Source organism: Taurulus bubalis (assembly GCF_910589615.1).
Source record: "Taurulus bubalis genome assembly, chromosome: 14".
Lineage (NCBI taxonomy): Eukaryota > Metazoa > Chordata > Actinopteri > Perciformes > Cottidae > Taurulus > Taurulus bubalis.
This window is the reverse complement of record NC_136602.1, coordinates 5680144-5702584: the sequence shown is the minus strand read 5'-3', so window position 1 is coordinate 5702584 and position 22441 is coordinate 5680144. Positions and strand designations below refer to the sequence as shown.

The window sequence follows — 22441 nt, the reverse complement described above, 5'->3', positions numbered from 1 at the left end:
TTTACTAGTTTTTTTTAGGTCGGTTTTAAGTAAAAGCATTCTCGGGGATATTCATGTTTAGACCAACGTTATTACCAATACATTTGATAAAAGGTTTTACAAAATAATACAAATTGAAAATTGGTCTTTACTTTCGATCAGGCACTCGTGACGGGCTACCCACCCGTGCAAACGCGGGCAGAAAACCCCATCGCTCGCTTGCGAAAGCCCTCTTCTCGTGATCCGCCATTACGAGTGAACCTGTGGTAAGATCGTGCTCTGTGTTTAAACCGAGCTATCATCACAATATAACGATTTCAACGAGTAAATTTCTGAATCTGCAACAAGTCGTAAGTCTTACGTGTTTTCCCGTGTAGGTGGGTTGAACGCCAGGATGCAGATTTTCGTCAAAACCCTCACGGGGAAGACCATAACCCTCGAGGTGAGTGAGCCGGGCTGTGGTGGAGGGATGTGGCGTTCATTGGCTGCAGCTACTTCGAGCTTTATTGACTTCATTGTCAAATATGCTCATATTTACTCATATAATTAACCCCATTATTTATTAACTCATCTGCTACGATGCTTGGACGTATTTAAAAATCACGAGTGGATGCTATGCACTATCCTAGCTTATAGTTGAAGCTAAGTGGCTATGCTAGCAGTTACGCAGAACACCGTAAACACGTGCAGATGTAAACTGGCCGTTTTGCCACTCACATTTTCCATGATGTATTATATTGAATATAAAAACGTTTCTGGTTTTACCCCAAATGTAATGGCAGCGTTGACCGGAAGAAGGTGTCATGGCTGACATGTCTTCTCTTTACTTTGTTACAGGTTGAACCTTCAGATACTATCGAAAATGTCAAGGCCAAAATCCAAGACAAAGAGGGTGAGTTCCTCAAACTGTTATTTATATAACGTTAGTGGTTTGGTGGCATAACTCGCTGCTGAATTATTAAATGCAGGAAAACAGTGGAAGAATCTTAACTAAAGTACTGTAACTTAAATGCAAATGTTTCACTTGTACTGTCACTAGAGACATTTCTGTTCTTTTAATACTTGGCACATTTTCCTGATTACTTGCATTCTTCCACTAAAGTAACTAATCTGAAGTACATCTTACACCACTGTTAACTAGATATCTTAAGGTTTTGGGCAATAATACATTTAGAGGCCCGTGGGAAATTAACTAATTGATAACTATAACAAGTGTCACTGTTCTGGGTGTTAAACCGTCTTAAAAATAACTCAAACTACACCATTTATACCTCCTAGTCCTTCCTGTCAACTACGTGATCAGCTGTTAGTCTGATAATAGATCATCTTAAGTAAGAATCAACTTAAATTATGCCTGACTAAATGTTTTAATGTCTCCCTTTGTGGCATCAATTGCATAACTGTTTTGCTAAAGGGCACCATGTTTTGTTTATTCAAACTGAAGTTGAGCAGCGTTAACTTCAGTCTGATATTTTATATATTTTCATTTTTCTTATCAGTATTATTATTGCATATATCTTTCATCCCTGTTTGTATATCTTATCTTGTTTTCTGTGTAGATGGCTGCTACGCGACACTAAATTTCCCCTTGGGGATTAGTAAAGTATATATTCATTCATTCATATTTTACCATCTTTTTAAATATTGAGAGCTCCAATAGAAATGAAAATACAGATCTGAGGGTTTGAACAAAGTTTGACTGCACAACTGTCGTTTCTAATAAATAGAAACTAGAAATAGGTCAATGTGTCGGAGGAAAATAGAGATTGACGAGCAACAAATGAAGTTACAACAACATGGTCAGCTCAAAAGTAATTGTTTTTTTGGGGAAATATTGATAAATATGTATCTAATTCTAAAATATTGAGGTAAGTGACAATACTATGTTAGTATAAAACAAAGAATCTCGCTGAGTTTAACATTAAAAAGCCAGAGTTTTGGAAATACTTGAGTAAATCCCATTTTTCTGAAGCTGCAGTGGTTTTACCATTTGAAAAATTCCCGTCTGTATCAGTGTGTTGACCTGTGTTTGGTGCTCTGCAGGTATCCCTCCTGATCAGCAGAGGTTGATCTTCGCTGGAAAGCAGCTGGAAGATGGACGCACGCTGTCCGACTACAACATCCAGAAGGTGAGCAGAGGACAAAAGTCCTGATCAAACTTGAAATAGATGGTTTTATCTCGTGAGAAATATCAGTTTTATTAGTGTTGACGGTTATTTACCTTTTCTTCTTTTCAGGAGTCCACCCTTCACTTGGTGTTGAGGCTGCGTGGTGGTGCTAAAAAGAGGAAGAAGAAGTCCTACACCACCCCCAAGAAGAACAAGCACAAGAGGAAGAAGGTCAAGCTCGCTGTGCTGAAGTACTACAAGGTACAGACAAGTTTCAGTCATAGAACAATGATCAACATTTTCCTCTATTAAAAATAGACTTTGGCGCTTTATACAAAGGGAAGATGCAACATCTGAAATGCTTAGTAAAACATTTTTTCTCTTCAAAGATGAAACTTACATTTATTCTTTGTTTTTCCCCAGGTGGATGAGAACGGTAAAATCCACCGACTGAGGCGCGAGTGTCCCGCTGACGAGTGCGGTGCCGGTGTGTTCATGGCGAGCCACTTCGACCGTCACTACTGTGGCAAGTGCTGCCTCACCTACTGCTTCAACAAGCCCGAGGACAAGTAGACAGACTGACTGGTGTTAATAAAAAGATGGCAATGTTTTGACACAACTCTGACTGTTTTCTCTGAAGCTTTTAATTAAACTGTTAAAACATTCTTTGTTCTAAAAGTCTTTACAAAAAGGCTATAAATCAAATGGTTTTAAAATATTGCGGCTATACATTTTCAACATGGTAGTTGAAATATAAATTGATGAACGGATTCCCAGGAATATTGTAACTTTTACATTTTCAGCAGGACTTAAGTATCAACAAAAAAATATTCCACTGCTTTTTGGTCAAACGACAAGTCGTTCATCCAAGTAAATCCCATTTCCAACCTTTTCTGACTCAAAGCTAAATACATGGGTATCAGGCGCAAGCAAATAGTTTTGCCTTATTTCATAGAAACCAAATCACATTTTGTTGCGGATGTCTACTAGATGACGTTTGAAAAAGAATAAAGGTGATGATAATCCTACTGCTGGGTTTCTCCATAGAGTTCAACATCAACCAACAACACATTACACTTAACCTCATTTATCCATTCACTCTGCATCCGGGACCAGTTTAGTGGACGACCTGCATTATCTCCAGCCGGACTTCAGATACTTTTTACTATTAAACTAATAGAAACAGTGCACATCTTGAGTTGGGCGTTTATAGCATTTAAAGGCAATCTTACATTTACATTACACGTCCCTGATTATAGGAAAAATATTAAGCTGTACATTATGTCCCCATTGAGTAAACTTCTTTCAGACCCACCTGGTTCTTATGTTTAAGGTGCAGTATCTGCGTTTGTCCAGCAGGTGGAGCTGTTTGGTTTTCAACAGTCAAAACATCAAACTGCTGCTTTCCTCAGATCTGATCAAACATTCAATTAAAATTATCAATTTGAATCGAAATAGGATTGTCCTTACATGTAAAAAATAAGGTGGGTCTAACTTTCACTTCAGATAAGTAAACATGAGGAATCAAAATTATAATTTTAACCCTTGTGGTGTTCATATTTTTGTTATTCAGCCAGTCTTCGTGGGTCACGTGGACACGCTGCATTTTGGTATTTTAAAGAGAACACAAACACACAATTTGTTATGTGTTAAAATACTCAGATGTTTACTTCATCCCAATTACAAGCAATATAAAGATCATATAATGGTTAATATTCGCCCTTTACCTTTGTTGGGTCACATTTATGAATTAATGTGCTACTCGTTTTTATTTTATATCCATATTTCTTCACTTGCTGGCTGCTGACGGGCTTGTTCTGGTCCTGGGGCTCGTCTTCATTTTGGAACCCTCAGGTCAGATCATCCATATTTCTTCACTTGCCCGCTGCTGACGAGTTGGTCCCGGTGCTCGTCTTCATTTTGGAACGAGCTGATGCTCAATCTCATCTTCAAAGTCAGTCAGACTCAGAATTTTCATGAATGGGATCCTCACATTCTGAAAGCTCTTCCTCTACATCATGAAAAGCTTCTCTTTCCTACTAAATCAATTGCAAGGCCCTTTGAGCAGATAATCTTTTGGCTACCTTGATTAGTTATGATAAGGAACCACAAGGCCAAAGATATATTTATTGTGTCACGCACCCAATTTGTAGCTGGGATAAATAATAATTCATCGTATCATTTTTCTTTTCATAAAAAATGAAAATGGGTCCCACAGACCCGAACACCACAACAAGAGTTGGGTTAACATCACAAGTAAAAGAAATGTGATGCATCAATTTTCACTGACTTATTAAAGTAAATTTTCTTCTCCTGAGTCAAACATCACAGCTAGTATGCATCGTTTGGCCCAAATCATTAAAATAATGCAGATTTTTGACCATCTGGTTATTTTCAGTTTCAATTTCTTAAAATAGTCAGATTTTCAATCACAAAATGGCTTTATAAAAATACAGATGGTCCGTTTACATCTTTCATATCTATTATTGCTAACTTTTCATGCATTTTCTTCTTTTCCAAGCAGTAACGAGTCTTGAGTCAAAAAAAAACAAAACACAGGTGAAAGAACAGTTTGTGTACTAAAATAAGGTTATTTACTTAAAAATCGTTACATTGGACAGACTGTATACAGAGTTTTTCATTTCCTTGGTAAACTCATAAGGCACCGAACCAGATGCTGTACAAAACAACAACACCAAAACAAAAACATTACAGATTTACTTACATATTAGAGGTTATTCCTATACGGGGAGTTTCCTTGCATATTTATTACAGAGAAAAACACTAAAGTCACTGCTCTTAAATGTGTGAACTGTATGATCGGTTAGCTTCATTCTCACACACACGTGCACACCGATCTTACACGTGCACACCGAGCCTACACGTGCACATCGTCCGACTGCTGAGGAGAGAAAACCAACACGCAGTACAGAGACCCAGGGTGTGTTTAGCCTAGCTTTGCACACATACTGTACGTATAGGGAAGCTGCTAGCTTAGCTCAAATGCTAACTGCTGCTTAAATGTCTAATTTTATATTTTGGTTTATACAAAAACGGATAAAACATCAATCCAATTTTTTATGATGCGAAGCTAACAGTTTCCCCTTGCTTCCAGTCTTTGTGCTAAGCTAGGCTAATCACGTTCTGGACTGGTTTCCCAAATAATATTAATGAGAAAGTTTTGTCCCAAAATGCAACTGAAGTAATGCCTTTAATGCCTTAGAACGGAGAATAATTGAAATAAATCTATCGGAAATCTGAAAAAATCCGATTGAATTAGTGAAACCTGAGTGGGAGGAGCCAAAGTTAATATAGCAATTGTACGTAATTTGGTTTCATTTTATTTTGAAATGATGTCCCTTCCCTCCTGCTGCGTCATGTCTTTTGGCTTCTTTTCTCTCTTTTTTTAAACTACATTTAAAAATGTTTAGAAATTTTAAGTCCACAGTTTTTTTGTACTGTGTTTGTGTGACAGAAACACTCAAATAAATCAGCGTTATAACAGCTTTACTCCATTTCCTTCGTCTCCGGATGAGACGCTTGCATTAAGAGATGGCGATTCAAAATTACTATTTTTACACAAATCAAGGAAATATGAACAGGTTTGATTTTAATGACATTGACCTAATAAAAAAGGCCAAGAATAATTATTTTTGCATCATATTTATATCTTCATCTCTCAGAAGTTTAAGCCATCGTTCATTTTGACACACAAGGAGGTTTTTCCTCTTCTGGTGTCAAACAATCGTCTCTTAAAGAATCTAAACAAACTTAATTAATACAAAATTCAAGTTGTTCTACACTACTCATTTTCTTAGTCGTACAGGACTTTATTTTGGAAAAAATATGTATGGTAGTCAACGGTTAGAGACAATCTTTTGCTAATGTTCAAATTGTGCCATGAATTACACATATAATGTAAATTTAAATGTCAAGAAACCTGCATTTTGTAGTAAAACTGTTGAACTATGAAAATACTTAATCGTTGAAATTGCATCAAAACTATTCGTCTCTCCGTTGATTACCATTTATATTTTTACTGAACTAATGTCCCATGTCGGACAGCGGAAGGGGAGGTACTTTGCCTCTCTATTGGACCTCTGGTCAATTAGGCTCCACCCACTCAGGTTTAACTCAACCAATCAGATTTCTTTGTGACAACAGAGCAGCTCAACCTCTTTATAACCGATCAATCTCCAGACAAACAGCTGACAGACAGACAGGATGTGGATGGACAGACAGACAGACAGACAGACAGACAGACAGACAGACAGACAGACAGACAGACAGACAGGACGGTAGACGTCTCCGCAGTGACTCCATCATCGTCTCCTGGAGTCGGCTGGACGTCAACACCACTGCAGCATAGCGTTCTGGTGTTTTTTTTTAAATCCTCTCTTGAGTAGGCACGGCATTCTAATGATAACATTTATTTACACATTAAAATTCACATATTATAATAGTACCTTTTTTTTATAATTAACTCTACTTTTTAGAGTGGAGATATATTTCAATATGGCAGGAGAACTCAGTCCTGAAGAGAAAGTAACAAAAAAAAAATTGCCTTTTTTTTTTTAGTGTTTTGAAACAGGCAAAAGTGGAGGAAGGCGACGTCCTTTAAAAAAAAAAGAAATTCTGTGTTCATTCACAACGAGCATCGAGAGCCCCCCTTCTCTTCCCGCCATCAAAATCCTCTTTATCGTCTCGTTTGGCTTTCACAGAAAGCGTCAAACCTGGCAGAGAGAGGAAGAGGAGGAGGAGGAGGAGGAGGAGGAGGAGGGAGGACTCCATGTTTGTTTCCAGACAGACTGAAGATGGAGGAAGGAGGAGATGCACAGTTCAGCCCTGACATGGGTCCATTATTATCTCCCAGCTTCTCCTCCTCCTCCTCCTCCTGATGAAGAGGGGATGCACTGAGCCTGAGCAAGTCCAGGTCAGGTTGAGTGTGTTCAGGTGGCGGGACGAAGAGGAGGAGGAGGGCGGTCAGATCTTGATGTCCTGGGACTCCACCATCTTGGCGAGTGTCTTCTTGACTCTGAGGATGGTGAGGCGGGACGCGGGGTTGTGAGCCCAGCACTCTGACATCAGCTTCAGCATCGCCCGAAGGCACTGCGGAAACACGACAACACACACACACACACACACGGTCAGGAAAACCTCCTCACAGCGCCGGAGCTTTTTAACGTTTCTGATGGTTTCAGAAAAGTGAAGAGCAGTATTGAATAATCGATTCATTAATAAGTCGAGCTACAGAAAATGTATTCTCAACTATTTTCATAGTTCGATTACGTCTTATTTTAGTTTTCCTTTTAAATGATATCTTTCCTATTTGATTACTTATTTATTATACTTTTCATTAAGTAATGCCTCTTGTTTCACTATTTGCTGCTGGAACAACAATACATATTAATAATATAATAAAAAGATCATTTGTACCTTATTCATTTCAGTAATTTTCTCGAAAAATGTTTTTCTCAGTTTTAGATATTACAGTAACGTGATTTTCTTCTCATTAATCTTTTGACTTTTATAATAAGATAAATGCTTTTTTATCATCATTCATGACAGCAAAGTTACATTTTTTAATGGTTGCACAAAATAAACAATTTAAATGAAATAAAAAGTTGTAACATAATTTTGTATGCATTTTATTCCGTTTTATGTCACAATAAATGTCCTATTTTGGGGTTTTGGATGAAGTCTCACCTCGTCACTGTTCCAGCGGTTGGACACCGTCGGCCGCATTCCTTTAACACAAACCACCTCCAGCATGTCTTCATACGACGGGTCAGAGGGAACCATCTCATAGTACGGCAGCTGGTAGTCCTCCACGATACCTGAGCAGAGAATGAATACAGTAATAAAGTATATTACTACAAAACAATTATCATTCCATTGTCTAATAACACGCCCAATACCTTGTTGATTAATCATTTAATTGTTTTGTTTAGAAAATGTCCACCGAATCTCTTCAAAGATTTATTGTATATTCAATAGTTTGAATAGTTATCCTTTCTATTATTATTATTATTATTATTATTATTATTATTATTTTAAGGCCTGTAAATCTTTTTCTGGTAAAATACTTAAATATGTTTTTCACTAATGTTTTAATAATCTTTTGGTACGGATGGGAATGGAGGCTCTGGTCTGTCTGCAGAAACATGTTTTGACCAGCAGGTGGAGCCACTTCATTTAATAAACTAACTAATTCTGCTCTGTGCTGATTTCATGAGGAAAGAGCTGACGTCAACTCCAAAAGATAAAAGTTTTGAATGTTTTCACTGGCCAATCACACCTGAGTATTAAGCCACAGATGATCTCCACTCGCAGAAAACGACAGAAATGTGTTCGGATACTAAATTAGGGATAAATACTGACAAACAGAACAGCATCAATTAGTTTACAAAAAATGAACTATTATGATAATTGACTAATGCTTTTTTAAATTATATATACATTACATTCTTTGGTTTTAGCTTCTAAATAAAAAAAAAGTAATTTAATATTTCAAAGATTAATTGATATAATGGAAATAATCTATGCTTGCACATGCCCATATATATTAAAACACTGAAAACAGGCTTTCACAGCTTCTTCAATTAGCTGTTTTTGTCCGACAAAGTCCAAAACCTTAAAATATTCAATCTACTGCCATATATTAAAAAGAAAGTCATCCATTCCAAGATATTTCTTCCCATTTTCTTTTTACATTTGAATGATTAATCAAGATAATCAACAGATTAAATGAATAATACAAATTGAAAACATTTTCAATTAATCCTAAAATATGAAGAGATTGACAAAACGCCCACAACACACAGGCCACGACACCTGAGAAAACATTTGGCTTTTTTGCTTGAAAAATTACTGAAACGATTTAAAGTTGCCAGTTCAATTTCTATTGATGGACTCATTTAGGCCTCTTTAGAGTCACTAAAGATCTGCCTCAATAGTTTGAAATCCTATTAATGTGTTAATTTTCCTCGATAACAAAAACATATACAAACATACACTCAGTGTCCCCTTTAGGAAAACATGTACATTTTAATGCAATCCAATAAAACACAGTGTGTGTGTGTGTGTGTGTGTGTGTGTGCGTGTGTGTGTGTGTGTGTGTGTGTGTGTGTACGTACCTCCGGTGACGCAGCGTCTGGCCATCTCCCAGATGACGAGGCTGTAGCTGTACATGTCGGCCATGATGTAAGCCTGGAAGTGGTTCTTGTTGAGGCTGTCGTCCAGGACCTCGGGGGCCATGTAGCGCCTCGTCCCGACCCGGGTGCTCAGAGGGACGTCCACCTCGTTAGTGTCGCTGTGGCAACAAAAAAAGAGTGCCGTCAGTCACATGATCAGGTCACACTAGTTTATACAGTGACAGGGTTCATACACATTTTGACCAATGGATGTCCATGACTTTAAACCAGATTTCCATAACCAAACATTTTATGAAATCTCAGTGTATACATGGAAAAGTGAGAAAATGTAGCATTTAAACTAACAATGACAATTCCACAGCATACAGTAAACCTTAAATGACACAAAAGAATGAGAGACAATAGTTTGACTAAAAGAATAAACATTTATATAGATGCCTGTATGTATGCCTGCTTATATTTTTAACATCTTTCTTTGAAAAGCATATTCATTATTTCAAACTCAGCGAAAATGAACGACATGAACACATGAATATAACACATTTCCATGACTTTTCCAAGGACCTTTCCAGGCCTGGAAATAACCATTTTAAAATCCCATGACTTTTCGAGGTTTTACATGACCGTAAGAACCCTGAGTGACCTAAAAAAAAAAAATCAAGTTAACTTATTATAATGCTCCTTGTGTTGCACAACGTCAGCGCACCTGTTGAACTTGACGGCGAGGCCGAGGTCGGCGATGCAGCAGGCGCCGTTCTTCTTCATCAGGATGTTCTTGCTCTTCAGGTCTCGGTGGGCGATGGCCGGCTTCCCCTGCGTGCCGTAGATCTCGGTGTGCAGGTGGCAGAGGCCGCAGGCGGCGGAGTACGCCAGTCGCAGCAGAGTCTGCGTGTCCAGCGTGGTCATCTTCAGGTAGTCGTACAGCGAACCGACCTCGTGGTAGTCGGTGATGAGGAAGAGCTGCGTGAAGGCGCCGGTGCCTTTAATGTCGGCCGCGATGAAGCCTGCAGGGCGGAGAGAGAGAGAAAGATGATTGACAGGTCAAACCTCCACTGATGAAAACTGAAAGAAATTGTATCCAGTTAATCCAGGACATCATTCATTTCACTTTTTAAAAGCTCTTGTGTTTAATTTTCTCTTACAGGAGATCACTGATACCTTTAACTAGAGCTTAACATGTATAATAAAGTAGCTCTTTAATTATTACATAAATGTCTACCAGCCACTTCTGTAAATTCCTTAAAGATCTTAAGACTCCCTCATCTTTAATTTTGCTTTAAAGTCAACGGTATCCTTGATTTTCTTTTTAAAATGTATTAATGTCACAGTATTTTTAGCCTGAATTGATTATTTCCATATGCAAGCTTGTGCAAAATGCTTAGCAAAGTTTTCTAAAGTATTTTTCCTGCGGCTCCATTAACTTCTGTAATGAACACAAACACACACACACACCTCTTCCTCTCTAAACTAATTAGTGTGACTTCAGTCCATCAGAGCGCCGTCTGTCTCATCCGACTGATAGACGCCGCTCGCCGTCATTAGTTTAAATCATCAACCAAATTAAAAATCAATCGACTTATCGATCGGTCCTGGAGTCCTGCAGTCTTCGTCCGTCGCTCTGAGCTCACAGTTCAGATGTTCAAGCTGATGTTTGCAATTAAAAGGATTGCTTCAAACAACCAAATGTTCCGTTTTTCTTTTATTCACTTTTCCGAACCGCCTTTAAAAAGGAACCTGTTGAATAAGTTAAGTATGAGTGAAGGATGTGATTTGGTACCCAGGATGTTTTCGTGTCTCATCAGGACCGTCTGGTAGATCTCCGTCTCTCTGAACCAGCTGGCTTCCTCTCTGGTGAAGAAGACTTTGACGGCCACCTTCTCTCCCCGCCAGCGGCCCAGCCACACCTCGCCGTACCGGCCCTTACCGATCTGACGCACCATCTGGATCTGCTTGGCGATGGTCCGCTGCACCTGAGCGTGCGAGAGAGGAAGACAAAGAGTGGCGAGAGAGCGAGAGAGAGAGGGTTTCATGATGAGTGGATGTTTTGCTGCTCATCAAATATTTCACCAGAGAAATAATTCCATATGAAACTAACGGTTTACATTCAGTTTACAAGCGTTACAAAACACATTGTGGCGCCCAAAAAAGAAAAGAAATAAACAATGCAGAAGCGAGTTGGGAAAGTCAGAGTACTTTCAGTCCACGGTGAAGTCAATGCGTTAATCCAGATTCTAAAATCTTTAGATTAGTTGACAGAATATGAATCAGAAAGTATTTTGATAATCAATTAATTGTACTACTTTCAGCCCGACTATTACTACTACCCAACAGAACCTATTTTGGTTGACTTTCAAAAAAACTTCTTTAACTATTTCCACTACATCTCAAGAGCATTTGCCAATTTACTCTAATAAAAACTGATATTAACATGTTTTTTTATTTCAAGAGTTTCTCATTTAGCATGAAAAACTTTGGTTTCTTTCATTAAAGGTATACCAAAAAAGTATATTATTTTGGTCAGAATCAAAATTCAAATATTGTAACATCACACATAGAGCTACAAAGTATCAGGAGGAAAAAAAACATGAACGTGTCTGAGAAGGATGACATTTTCAGTATTCAATGTTATTTAGTTTCTGCAGAAATCTGGCTGCCATATTAATATTTAATCCTTCGTGCAACAATATAAACAAACACAATATGCAAAGTATTATGTTTTATGTAATTGTGTTTGTCCTCTAGGTGCAGTGTCGTGTCCCTACCAGCAGGGGGAGCCCGGAGCCGCTGCCGGAGCTCTGTGATTGGTGGATGAGGTCTTTGAGAGACTCTCCAACCGGGATGAAGACCTCCTGCTCCAGATCCTTGTGATACCGCTGACGCTCACTCTGCCACTTATACCTGACACACAAAATGATATGACTAAATACAGAATAACAGGCAGTTTATTACAACATCCTGTCAACTTCTACCTGAGAGACTACTTTTATTAAAAGGTTACACGGCATAAAAGTCTTAAAATTAGTTTTTTTTGTGCCCTACCTGTAGTAACAGACCACGGAGACACATATCAGAGTGCAGCAGCAGACCGTCATGGAGATGAGGAAGGCCAGCCAGTGAGGGCTGGCATCTGGGAAAACAAAAACACTGGAGGTTGACTCTACGTTCACCTGACAAACACCTGAATCTCTCATCTGTGGGGAGGGTGAATGTTACCGGCTCGAGGCTCAGGGGGCAGGGTGGGCTGCAGGTCTCGGTTGCAGAAGTCGGTGCTGCAGCACTCGATTGTCCTCCTGGTCTGAGCGTTGGGAGAGTCCTGCCGATCAAAACAATCAATTAAACCTCGTTTTCTGTCTCGCAGTAGTCACAATGACACAAATGTGGATCTTCTTTTAGACCTACGTGTAAAAGCATTTTAATTACTCCTCTCACTGCAAATATTTAGAAGCACTGCAGAGGAATCCTGGCCAGTTAGGAGATGCCAGTCGGTCAGAGACATGAGCATATTTTCTGCATACTATGAGCTCATTACAAAAATCTCTCCACATGAAACAAGGTGCTCACAACCTCATCGCAGTAATTTAGCTTGAAAATCACTTGTTCAGCTCCTTTGTTAATTAATTTCCGTCGCTTAAAAACAAGCTGCGTTCATGTATTCATTTCTTTTTGCATTATATTATTGCAAATATATATATAAATAAATACCTCATATTGTTCAGTCCCCCCCAACTATTATCAGAAAACTACATCGGTTCATCTTAATTTCAATTTTTTGGTGGAGAATGACGTGAAACAGTAACGTCACACTCTTAAAAGCAGGACTTCTCACTGAAAGCTTCATAAATTACTCTCGACTCTGAAGTTGGAGTATTTTTATTCCCAGATCTTGTTTTTTTTAACATTTTACCAGACCACTTCATAGTGTTTTAAAGCCACACCTTAAGGCCGTCACCTGGTGTCATTTTCCCCAACCCGAACACAAGAACTGTATTTCTTTTTTAATATTTATCAAATCGCACATTTGGCTCTTCAGACATTGAACCTCCTCTCCTTTTGACTTATTCAGATGTGCGTTGTCTATTAAATTGACTGATATGTTGACCTTAAATAAAATGTGCGAATCTTGTATTAAAAAAGAAGAAACTCAAGTCGAGCATGAATCCAAAGAACAGCAGAACTGTACTGAAGTAAACATCTGATTTCATCTGTTGATGTAAACACAGACGGAGAGAGAGTGTGTGAGTGTGTGTGTACCTTGCACTGGAAGTGTGATCCTTCATACTTCATGCAGCCGGAGGTGAGGCTGGTCTCACCATGCTCCTCCTCGATGATGGCGAAACACTGACCGTTGGTTCTGAGGACACACACACACAGACAGACACACACACACACACACACACACACACACACACACACACACACACACACACACACACACACACACACACACACAGAGAGATCAGTCGTACGGATCAATAACAATGACTTTAACCTTCTGTGGCTGATCAGCTTCAGTCCTACGGTCCTCGAGGCCGGACTGAATGTTTTGGGGCCCTTGGTAAGATTCCTTCTCTACTCACTGGCAGGTGTTGTTGATGGCGTCCTCAGGACAGTGTCCGGAGCAGTAGCAGCTGAGGAAGCGGGCGGCGTCCTCGGGCGCAATGGTCGAGTCCTCGCCGGGCCGCCGAGCCTCCGGTTTCACCCCCGTCCCCTGCAGGACGTGGTCCGGGTTCTGACCTGCAGCTGGAAGGAGAAACAAAAACAAGTTTAAAGTTGGGTGTAAAGAAAGAAAGATAATAATTATTCAGTCAATACTGGAAAAGAAGGAGATACAATGTAATCTCATTTAATAGTCTTGATGTAAGTTCAACACAGCAGACTTCAGGTCAGATTTATCAGAGCGACTCCTGCAGGAGGTGAAACATTCCTCCTCTATCAGCAGGACAACAGGAGGAGGAAGAAGAGGTTCATAAAAGGACCACAGGCTATTTATATAGCTGAGTGTGTCTCGTCAGTCTTTACAATTTCGGCATTTTTAAATAGTCCTGGTCAGGATTACTATTTACTATTATAAAAATTCTTATGAAAACAAATAAGACATATTAAGGCATATTTTTAATCTGTCGATATTTTCTGATGAATTGCTTGGTCTGTAAAAAAAAAAATCAGGATATTGTGATCAATAATACATTGCTGCTAATGGCTCCTTTTTAAATGTGCTTTTCTGCGTATAGTGTGATTTTAAGCATACAAACGCTTGGTTAGTTTATTCGTTTTCTGTCGATCGACTGATCAATTCAGCTTTAACAGACGGAGACGATGTTCTTTCAAATGTTTATGAAATGAACCGAGAGGTAAAGAGGTCAGAAAGAGAAGAAACGTCTTAATCCCTCCATCCCTCTGCCTTCTCATTCAGCTCTTTCTATCCCTCTTATCAGTCCACCATAACTGTCTTTTGTTTATCTCCTTTAATCCTCTTTCTTCTCTCCTCCCTCACTCCCTTCTCTTTATTACCGTGCACTTCTTTTACTTATCAACCCCCCCGTCTCTCCTCTCTCTTTAAGCTCAAAGTAAAAACAGTCTGAGGTGTGCAGACAGTCATGTTGTCATGTCTGGACATGAACAACCTGCACAGCTACACTTTGAGCTGCCTGGTAACCCCGGCAACAGTCTGTCTGTCTGCGCGTCTCTCTCTCTTTTTCTCTCCGGCCACCACAGAAGACGTCTGCTGTGATTCTGCGGACTGGAAGACTCATGTTTGAGGGACGCCAAGAGTGAGAAAACAGAATAAAAATGGAAAAACACGACTTTGATGAGCTGCCTCACACCAAGCTGAGTCGGCGCATCCCTCTCTCGGCTTAGGGCGGCTCTGATTGGCTAAAAAAAATATATTAAAAAAAAGTTATGCGTGCCTGAAGCAAGGAGGAAGGAGAAGTAAAGGGAATGGTGGGTGTGCTGAGGCTGGAAAATGGCTGCTCTTGTTTCTGTCTCCATCCACATGTGTGCTTAATTGTACCGGCAGTCAGAGTGGAGACTGAGGTCTGGCAGAGAGCACGCTGGGTAATCAGACTCTTAAAGTCACAGCGCTGTTTCAGGCCGCCTGTTTATTTACATGCAGCAGCAGCAAGCCTGATAAAACACTCTGATCTTTCAGCGGCCGTCCTCTCTCTCATTTTAAAACACCTAACCTGTTGCCGGAGGAAACGGTGAACACGGACGCTCAGTTTTTTGGGTGGAAGCAGTCGGTGTGGTCTGCTGACACAAAGTGAACTGCTCACCTCATGCAGAGAAACTTTACGACTAAGAGGCAGTCAAGCATGACTCACCGTCTGCAAATATGAAGCGTATTAAAGTTTATAAAACAAAAAAAAGGAAACGAAAACGTTGAAAGAATGAATCGAAAGTAAAAAAAAAAGAAAAGGTATCGGCGTCCATCTTGTTAATCGAGTCATTGTTTCATTCTGCAGCTTCTTAAATGTAACGATTTGCTGCTTCCGCCATATTTATATCTTTAAGTTTTAGACTTTTGGTTGAAGAAAACAATTGAAGACCTCACCGTGGGTTCTGTGTGGCTATTTCATAGTTGTTGAACATTTTCTCGACAAATAAATGAATCAGAAAACTAATTAGCAGATTAATTGATCAGGAAAACAATCGCTAGTTGCAATCCTAAAAGAAACACAATACAAAATATATAGTAGGTACACGGTTGATAACTGAACCAACCGTTTTGGTTTTGAAACGTCAACACCTTAAAGAGGAAATTATGTATGGATGAAAGAATAAAAAGGTAGGAATGTGGGCGGAAGCAGACTGGGGAGCGTTTGTTTTTACTCTTTTTAAAGTGGGCGCAAAGACAAAGTTATCTGCTCTGCTCTCCTGCAGAGAATCTTTACGACGTTGAGCGAGTCAACAATGACTCACCGACTGCAAATATGCAGAGAAATAAAGACTGTTTGATCAAAGTCAACGGATACCCACACCGTAAAAATATGGTAAAGAATAATTAAGACGGCGATAACAAGAAACAGCCCTTTGGGATAATAAATACATCTTTAAACTGCTTCCTCCTTGCTTTAGTAAAAAAAACTGTGGTGGAGGAAGTATTCAGATCCTTTACTTCAGTAAAAGTACAAATACAACACTGTAAATAGTGTTATAAGTAGAAAGTCCTGAATTGAATTGTTTTTACTTTAGTTAACGTATGAAAGTATAATTCTGAAAATGTACCGTAAGTATTAAAACTAAAAAAAGTGTGTGTGTGTGTGTGTGTGTGTGTGTATATATATATATATATATATATATAGTAACACACATATATATATATATAGGCCCGAAAAATGCTTGTTTTACCACCTGGCCCGTCCCAATTTTTTTTTTTTTTCAAGTGTAGATGGAGGCGGTTAAACGGTATCTGAAAGTTATTGCTATCTTCGGCTCTGTGTTGGAAATGTACCAGACTGACTCTGAACTACCCTGAGGTGATAAACTCCACCCGTCTGGTATGGCATGCGTTGTAAAACAAACGAATGCTCTGTACACACTGACTTTACAGCAAGGCTGAGGACAGGGGTGTTGTTGTTTCCTGGGCTAAATGAGTGACAGCTGTAACACTTTAAAGTCCATCTCAACAATCGTTTTCTGGTTGTGGATGATACGATCAGTTGGTGATATTTAAATGGTTAAAGTGTGTCTGTTATTTGGTGTAAGGGAAATCCCACCTCTGATGAGACGTCACTGGATCAAAACTGTCAAACACTGAAATTGAGTTATAATCTTGCAACTTTCAGATTGTGTTTTATTTAAGTCCGCTTGTGCTTATACAAAATATATATTTCGAGCTTTTGCTATAAAAAAGGTGTTTTGTAGTAACATTTCTAAACCGATATCAAAAATAGTAAGTTTTGGGATCCGACAACCACCTTTTAAAACACTTTTCTAATTGAAACAATACGGTTTAAAAAAAAAGGTGAAAATGTTTTTGCTCGTCCAAACGGAGACAAATAAGAGACGAGGGAGGGAAGAGAGGACGGCCCAGCTGTCGACCACAATGAAACCCCGAGCGGACGATCGGTGTCACCTCCCTCGGCTCCACTCCCTCCTCCGACCTTGGAAACGGAGGAGGAAGAGGGGGAGGAGAGGAAGAGCGAGCGTACGAGACGAGAAAGCAAACGGGGACAAACTGCCTCCGAGGCTGAGAGGGTGAAAATGATATACTGCGTGCAGGATTCAAGTCAGAATCAATTCACGAAACAGAAAGGAGGGCACTGGTTTTCTTTTCCTCGTTTGATTCCACTGCACCAACCCGCTGGCTCGTTCCTCCACTGGAATATAATACGACACATAACTGGCATTGAAGCTCAATGGTCTTGATGAAGGTCACTGTCGAAAGCTGAGAAAAGTGAAACAATATACGGCTTCTTTTATTGAAAACGTTTACTGCATCGATTTGCGCATGGTACAGTATTTTTTTCTGTTTGAGAACAATGGAATTAAAGTGTAATTTAAGGACCAGCATGACAGGTTCATTGTTTTTCTTGGTGGTGAAAAGAGAGTATGGAGGGGAAAATGTTCCCTGGTCCGTTGAAGGTGGAGTACAAAGCGTTCACACAATGCTTCAATCTCCATATTGCAAAGCTCATTATTAAGTTATTGAATCCCAAATTCGCCTAAATACTGCCTTTTCTATCTGAACTACAAGATAAATTCCACCTTTTGGTTTCGGCAAACGCACGTTATTAACTGACATTATTACAGAAAGAATTTTGGGGCATTTGAGAATCGATTCACAATAGTAGAAGATAAAATTTGCCAAATTTTTTCCATCAAGACGTGACAATTTAGCCCTCTTAATAATAGTCAAAAAATGAGCACCAACAGACATGGAAAGAGACATTTATTGTGCCATTAAAAAAAATTGTGGGTCCAAAATCTATAGTGCGACGTTCACCCGGCCAAAAAGTCATAGATTTGATTGTTTGATGACATGCTCATCACGACATGTGGAGACTTGTTTTAAAAGCAACGTTAGAGTAGAAAGTATTTCAGGAGGAACCTGGCTGACATTTAATTATCCAAATAAACATCCTAAATATCCTCACTGAATCTCAACTGCTGAGAGCAGAGACTGATTTCTTTGGTTTCCTCTCGTTACAAGCCGCCATCACTTCTGCAGGTCGACGGGAGACGACGACAGGCAGCTGATGACCAGAGAACGTGATCCATTCCCGATACACATCCTGTTAGTGGATCACCCGAGAGTAGTTGTACAGCTACATGCACAACTAAAAAGGCATTTCAGGTTAGTTTAGCCAATTATTTAAGTTCTGATGTTTTTTTGTTTAACAGAAACTGGGACATTTGGATTGGCAGCAATGCTGGAGCATTCTTATTTATGTGATGCTCTTATTTTGAAGGCCTCTCATGTCCTGACCTTTTGTGCCCTTCATGTTTTGGTCTCCAGAGAGCACTTTGTGAACCGCAAAAGTTCAAAACCTCTACATTAAATTATATATCAAGCTGTAGTTAGTTTGTCAGTATAGAAGAGACCAAATATGTCTCAATTTAGTCAAAACTAGAAGTAACAAAAAAAAAGTTTAGTGCTGAAACCATGTGCTTTTGTTAGTTATTGCTCAACATTGAATCTAATAATTAAATAAATGTCAATCAAGGAAACATGTCAAACATGTTCTGGTTCCAGCCTCCAGTGAGGATTCACTGTTTGCCATTTCTATCATTGTACGCTGAATCTCTTTGGTTTGTGGACATTCAAAGACATCGTGGGACCTCGTGTTTTGATTGATGAAAAGGTGCTAAAGACGAGATTGGGAGCATTTAAATTCCCTTTCAACGGCTCTCAACATGGCGGCGCCTGAGCTGGCGCCCATCAGCGATGCTAACGGGACTAAGTGCAAACAAACAACTGCAAAAGTAATGACAGAGCTAACAGTGTTTACCTGAGAGGGAACCGGAGGGTGGGGGCTACGACGTTTCCACGCCGACGGCGTTATCAGCTGTAACCGCCAACAACCAGAAGGGCACGCTCACGTGCACTAAAAGCACGAGCAGCCAGACCGGCTAGAACAACTCAGTAAGGAGAAGCTCCGATAACAACAAACAAACAAACACACACACACACAGAGGGAATCTGTGCTCTAAAATTTTTATTTAGCACCACTAATCAATTAGTTGTCAAAAAAAAAAGAAAAGAAAACAAGTCATAGTAATCATGAATTGTTAGCTGCAGCCCTAATAACATACAATGCAATTCATAGGTCATTGGTCTAAATACTAAAATCAGATTCAAGAAACACATTTGAAGTGTGAAATCAGCCTCAACTCTCCGTCTCAGTGGCAGAAAAGATTAATTGAGGAAATAAACTCTGTTTCAAAAGGGCGACCGTGTCTCCAGAGGGACTGAAGGATATTTCCGGAGAACAATGGCTGTTTGGAGCATTTAGCGCCGCCGACGGCTCGTACAGCGCCATACAGGAAGCAGTTAATGTGCCGAGAGGAAATAAGAGCGGCAACAATCAGCTCAACAGCTTCCTGCAGGGACGAGCGGTGGATGGGATAGAGGGGGAGAGTCGGAGGGCCCGAAAACATCCACTGCCACGTTCAGACCATCACTGGGAGATTTAAAGTTAGTGCGAAAGCTTTTTGAGGGGTGCACTCGTGCTTTTAAGTGACACTAAAATAAATCCATTGGAAACAGAGTAAGTGAAGGTGAAGTTTAAAAATGTGAATAAACAAGTGGAAAAACAGTTCGATAAGAAGACAGAGCCGGTCTCTCCTTTTCCTCCCCTGATTGTCACACGGTCTGAGTCAATCACAGCCAGTAACCCTGCAGAGCGCCGCCCTGCTCTTATCAGCCTGCTCTGTGCGGTTGTAGGTCAGACGGTGACTTTCTCATGTTCAGGGCGGCCGTTTTTGTGACTTTGGACACATACACTGCTGAGGAAATCTATTTTTCTGTTTTAGCCATTTCTCCGCAATAAACCGCCCTTCTCACACCAAAAAAAAAGAGATTTAAAACCTGTACGACGTTCAAATATGATCCAATCTTTGTTTCACATAAGGAAAAACATGTGGGGTGGAAAAGGCCATTTGGGTTTTTTTGTATGAAATAGTGTTATTGGATTAGAGGCAGGGCCACAAATACTTGCTCTCTTTAAGTCTGGCAATGGAAGAACTGTTGCTGTTGGTTTTTGTCAAACCAACAGCCCAAAAACCAAAACAATAAAGTCTAAATTGGTTTAATAAATATGTGAAAATATTCTAAATATAGTGTAAACTGATATAGATTTTTTTTTTTTTTTTTTTTTTTTCAAAGCATAAAATACTGCCACTTTAAGCTTGTTTTAATTAAAAAGACTTCCTCTTACCAAACACCATTTTAGAAAACAATAAATCAACTAGTTAGCTTCCCAAACACAGAGCCATCCATCTGGAAATGTCTCCGTCAGAAACAAAGCTAAGTTCTTTCAGAAGTTTAAAGGAGTGAAAATGTTCCTGTCCGGGTCTGTTTTTGTTTTAGAGCATTCTCTATTGTTTCCACGGCATAATCTCTAAAGTCTCCACATTATCAGCCAATTGAAACTTAATCACAGCTTTAAACAAAAGTCCTCGGATACAGATCTGTGTGCACAGGGAGGGAGGGGGGTTCTGATTACAGAGGAGAGGCATAATGGCTTTAAATGTTAATGTACTGCTTATCTCCCCGAAAACAACCCGAAGGGTTAATGAATAACTCCGCAGCTGAGACGCCCTCAGAGTTTAAAGACAAAAAAAAACAAGGATAAATCAGAGAAATTTGACATGTTGTAATCATGAAATGGTTTTGCAGCGTAAAGTTACAGAAGTATGCATCGCATCACCGTGGAGGAAGATTTTCGCGTATTTCAAAGATGGCGTCGTCACGTAGTATAATCTAATTCACATCAAGTAATCGCACAGCACAGAAATCTACCATACCGACTGGAAATCTATTGAGTTGCTTGTCTATTAGTCAGTTTAAAGACTTTCTTTGTGAGCTCCTCATCATCCGTGACGCTGGCAAGTTTGGGCTTTTTGACAGATGAGTTGGTCTTAATTTACTTCCTTGGTGGTAAAACAAGTTCATAAACTCCTGAACATCAGCTGATTAGTGAAGGTATTGATCTCAAGTGATGAATCGATACGACTGCAGCAGACATACAATCTGTAAGAAGGTTAAACTGGTTATTCTCTCGTTCCAGGACAAGATGTCGTCTTATATTTGGGACAATACTTTTTTTTAATTTTTTTTTTAAATGCCCTGGTCGTCGCCGCACTTTTTCCCCCCTCATACATGCGAGTATGCTCACAATCCAAAGATACTAAGGAAAGAAGATCCATGAGCTACGTGTAGGAGTAGATATTGATTAATCTATTGCTCATCCTTATCTGTTGAATATAACCTGGGTCAGGACTTTGACTTTGAATTTAGTGCTTTCATTTGCACAAACAGCTTGCACAGGGAACCAGAAGTTTAAAGTGTGCAGCGTCACCTGGATTCTCTTACAGCTTACAAATTAAAACTCGACGGCTCACGAATCTCATTTTTACAAGTCAATCACCGATCAATCGGCGATCATCTGTCAAACTTTTAAGTGCTTCCTGTGTATACAACTGTGCTGAATGACAAGTTTAATCAATGTGCAGTCTTGCAAAGGTCAAAGTTCATGAAGTTTAAAAGGTCAAGCAACATAAATAGAGCGCATGATTTAAAAAAATATATAAATTCTTATTCCAATAAAACTTAAAAAGCTGATTTCAAATCCTCTCAGCAAGCTGCTTGTGACCTCATCTGCATATCAGACCCCCAAGTTATAATAATATACCTTTTCTGTGTGTATGAATGTCAACCAGAGTATGTGTACCAACCATCTACACTTTCTAGAAACAGGAAAAGTTTCCTCAGGTGTTTTCTATGAATAACAACATAGAAGCTTTCAGCCGAGCCGTGAAACGGATGTTGAATGTCTTACCGTCGGCCCTGAGGGTCAGCAGCAGAGCGGCGGCCAACACGGCCCAACAGAGCGGAAGACTGGCCATCCTGCAGCAGAGACTGGACCGGAACTGGGCCCGGACCGGGCCGGCCTCTGATCAGGAGCTTTCTGGTCAGCAGATAGTCAGAGTCTTGATAAAAGTCTTTAATTCACAGCAGGAGTCGAGGGAGGTGGG

General features: G+C 39.7%; 2 protein-coding genes across 2 annotated transcripts; one reads left to right on the top strand and one right to left on the bottom strand.

Annotated features, from left to right (window-relative positions):
• The first annotated feature begins 207 nt into the window (after positions 1-207).
• On the top strand, positions 208-2752 carry rps27a (ribosomal protein S27a). The gene is made up of 6 exons (XM_079230234.1): positions 208-245; positions 357-421; positions 817-871; positions 2023-2108; positions 2217-2348; positions 2511-2752. Exons 2-6 carry the CDS (start codon positions 374-376, stop codon positions 2658-2660), a joined length of 471 nt encoding a protein of 156 aa, XP_079086360.1. The 5' UTR covers positions 208-245; positions 357-373; the 3' UTR covers positions 2661-2752.
• A 4318-nt stretch (positions 2753-7070) lies between these two features.
• On the bottom strand, positions 7071-22312 carry LOC306747208 (bone morphogenetic protein receptor type-1A-like; the record flags this gene model as incomplete). The annotated part of the gene is made up of 11 exons (XM_079230233.1): positions 7071-7196; positions 7794-7924; positions 9224-9399; positions 9948-10245; positions 11019-11211; positions 12004-12139; positions 12281-12368; positions 12455-12554; positions 13493-13592; positions 13819-13981; positions 22246-22312. 11 exons carry the CDS (start codon positions 22310-22312, stop codon positions 7071-7073), a joined length of 1578 nt encoding a protein of 525 aa, XP_079086359.1.
• Between the last annotated feature and the right edge of the window lie 129 nt (positions 22313-22441).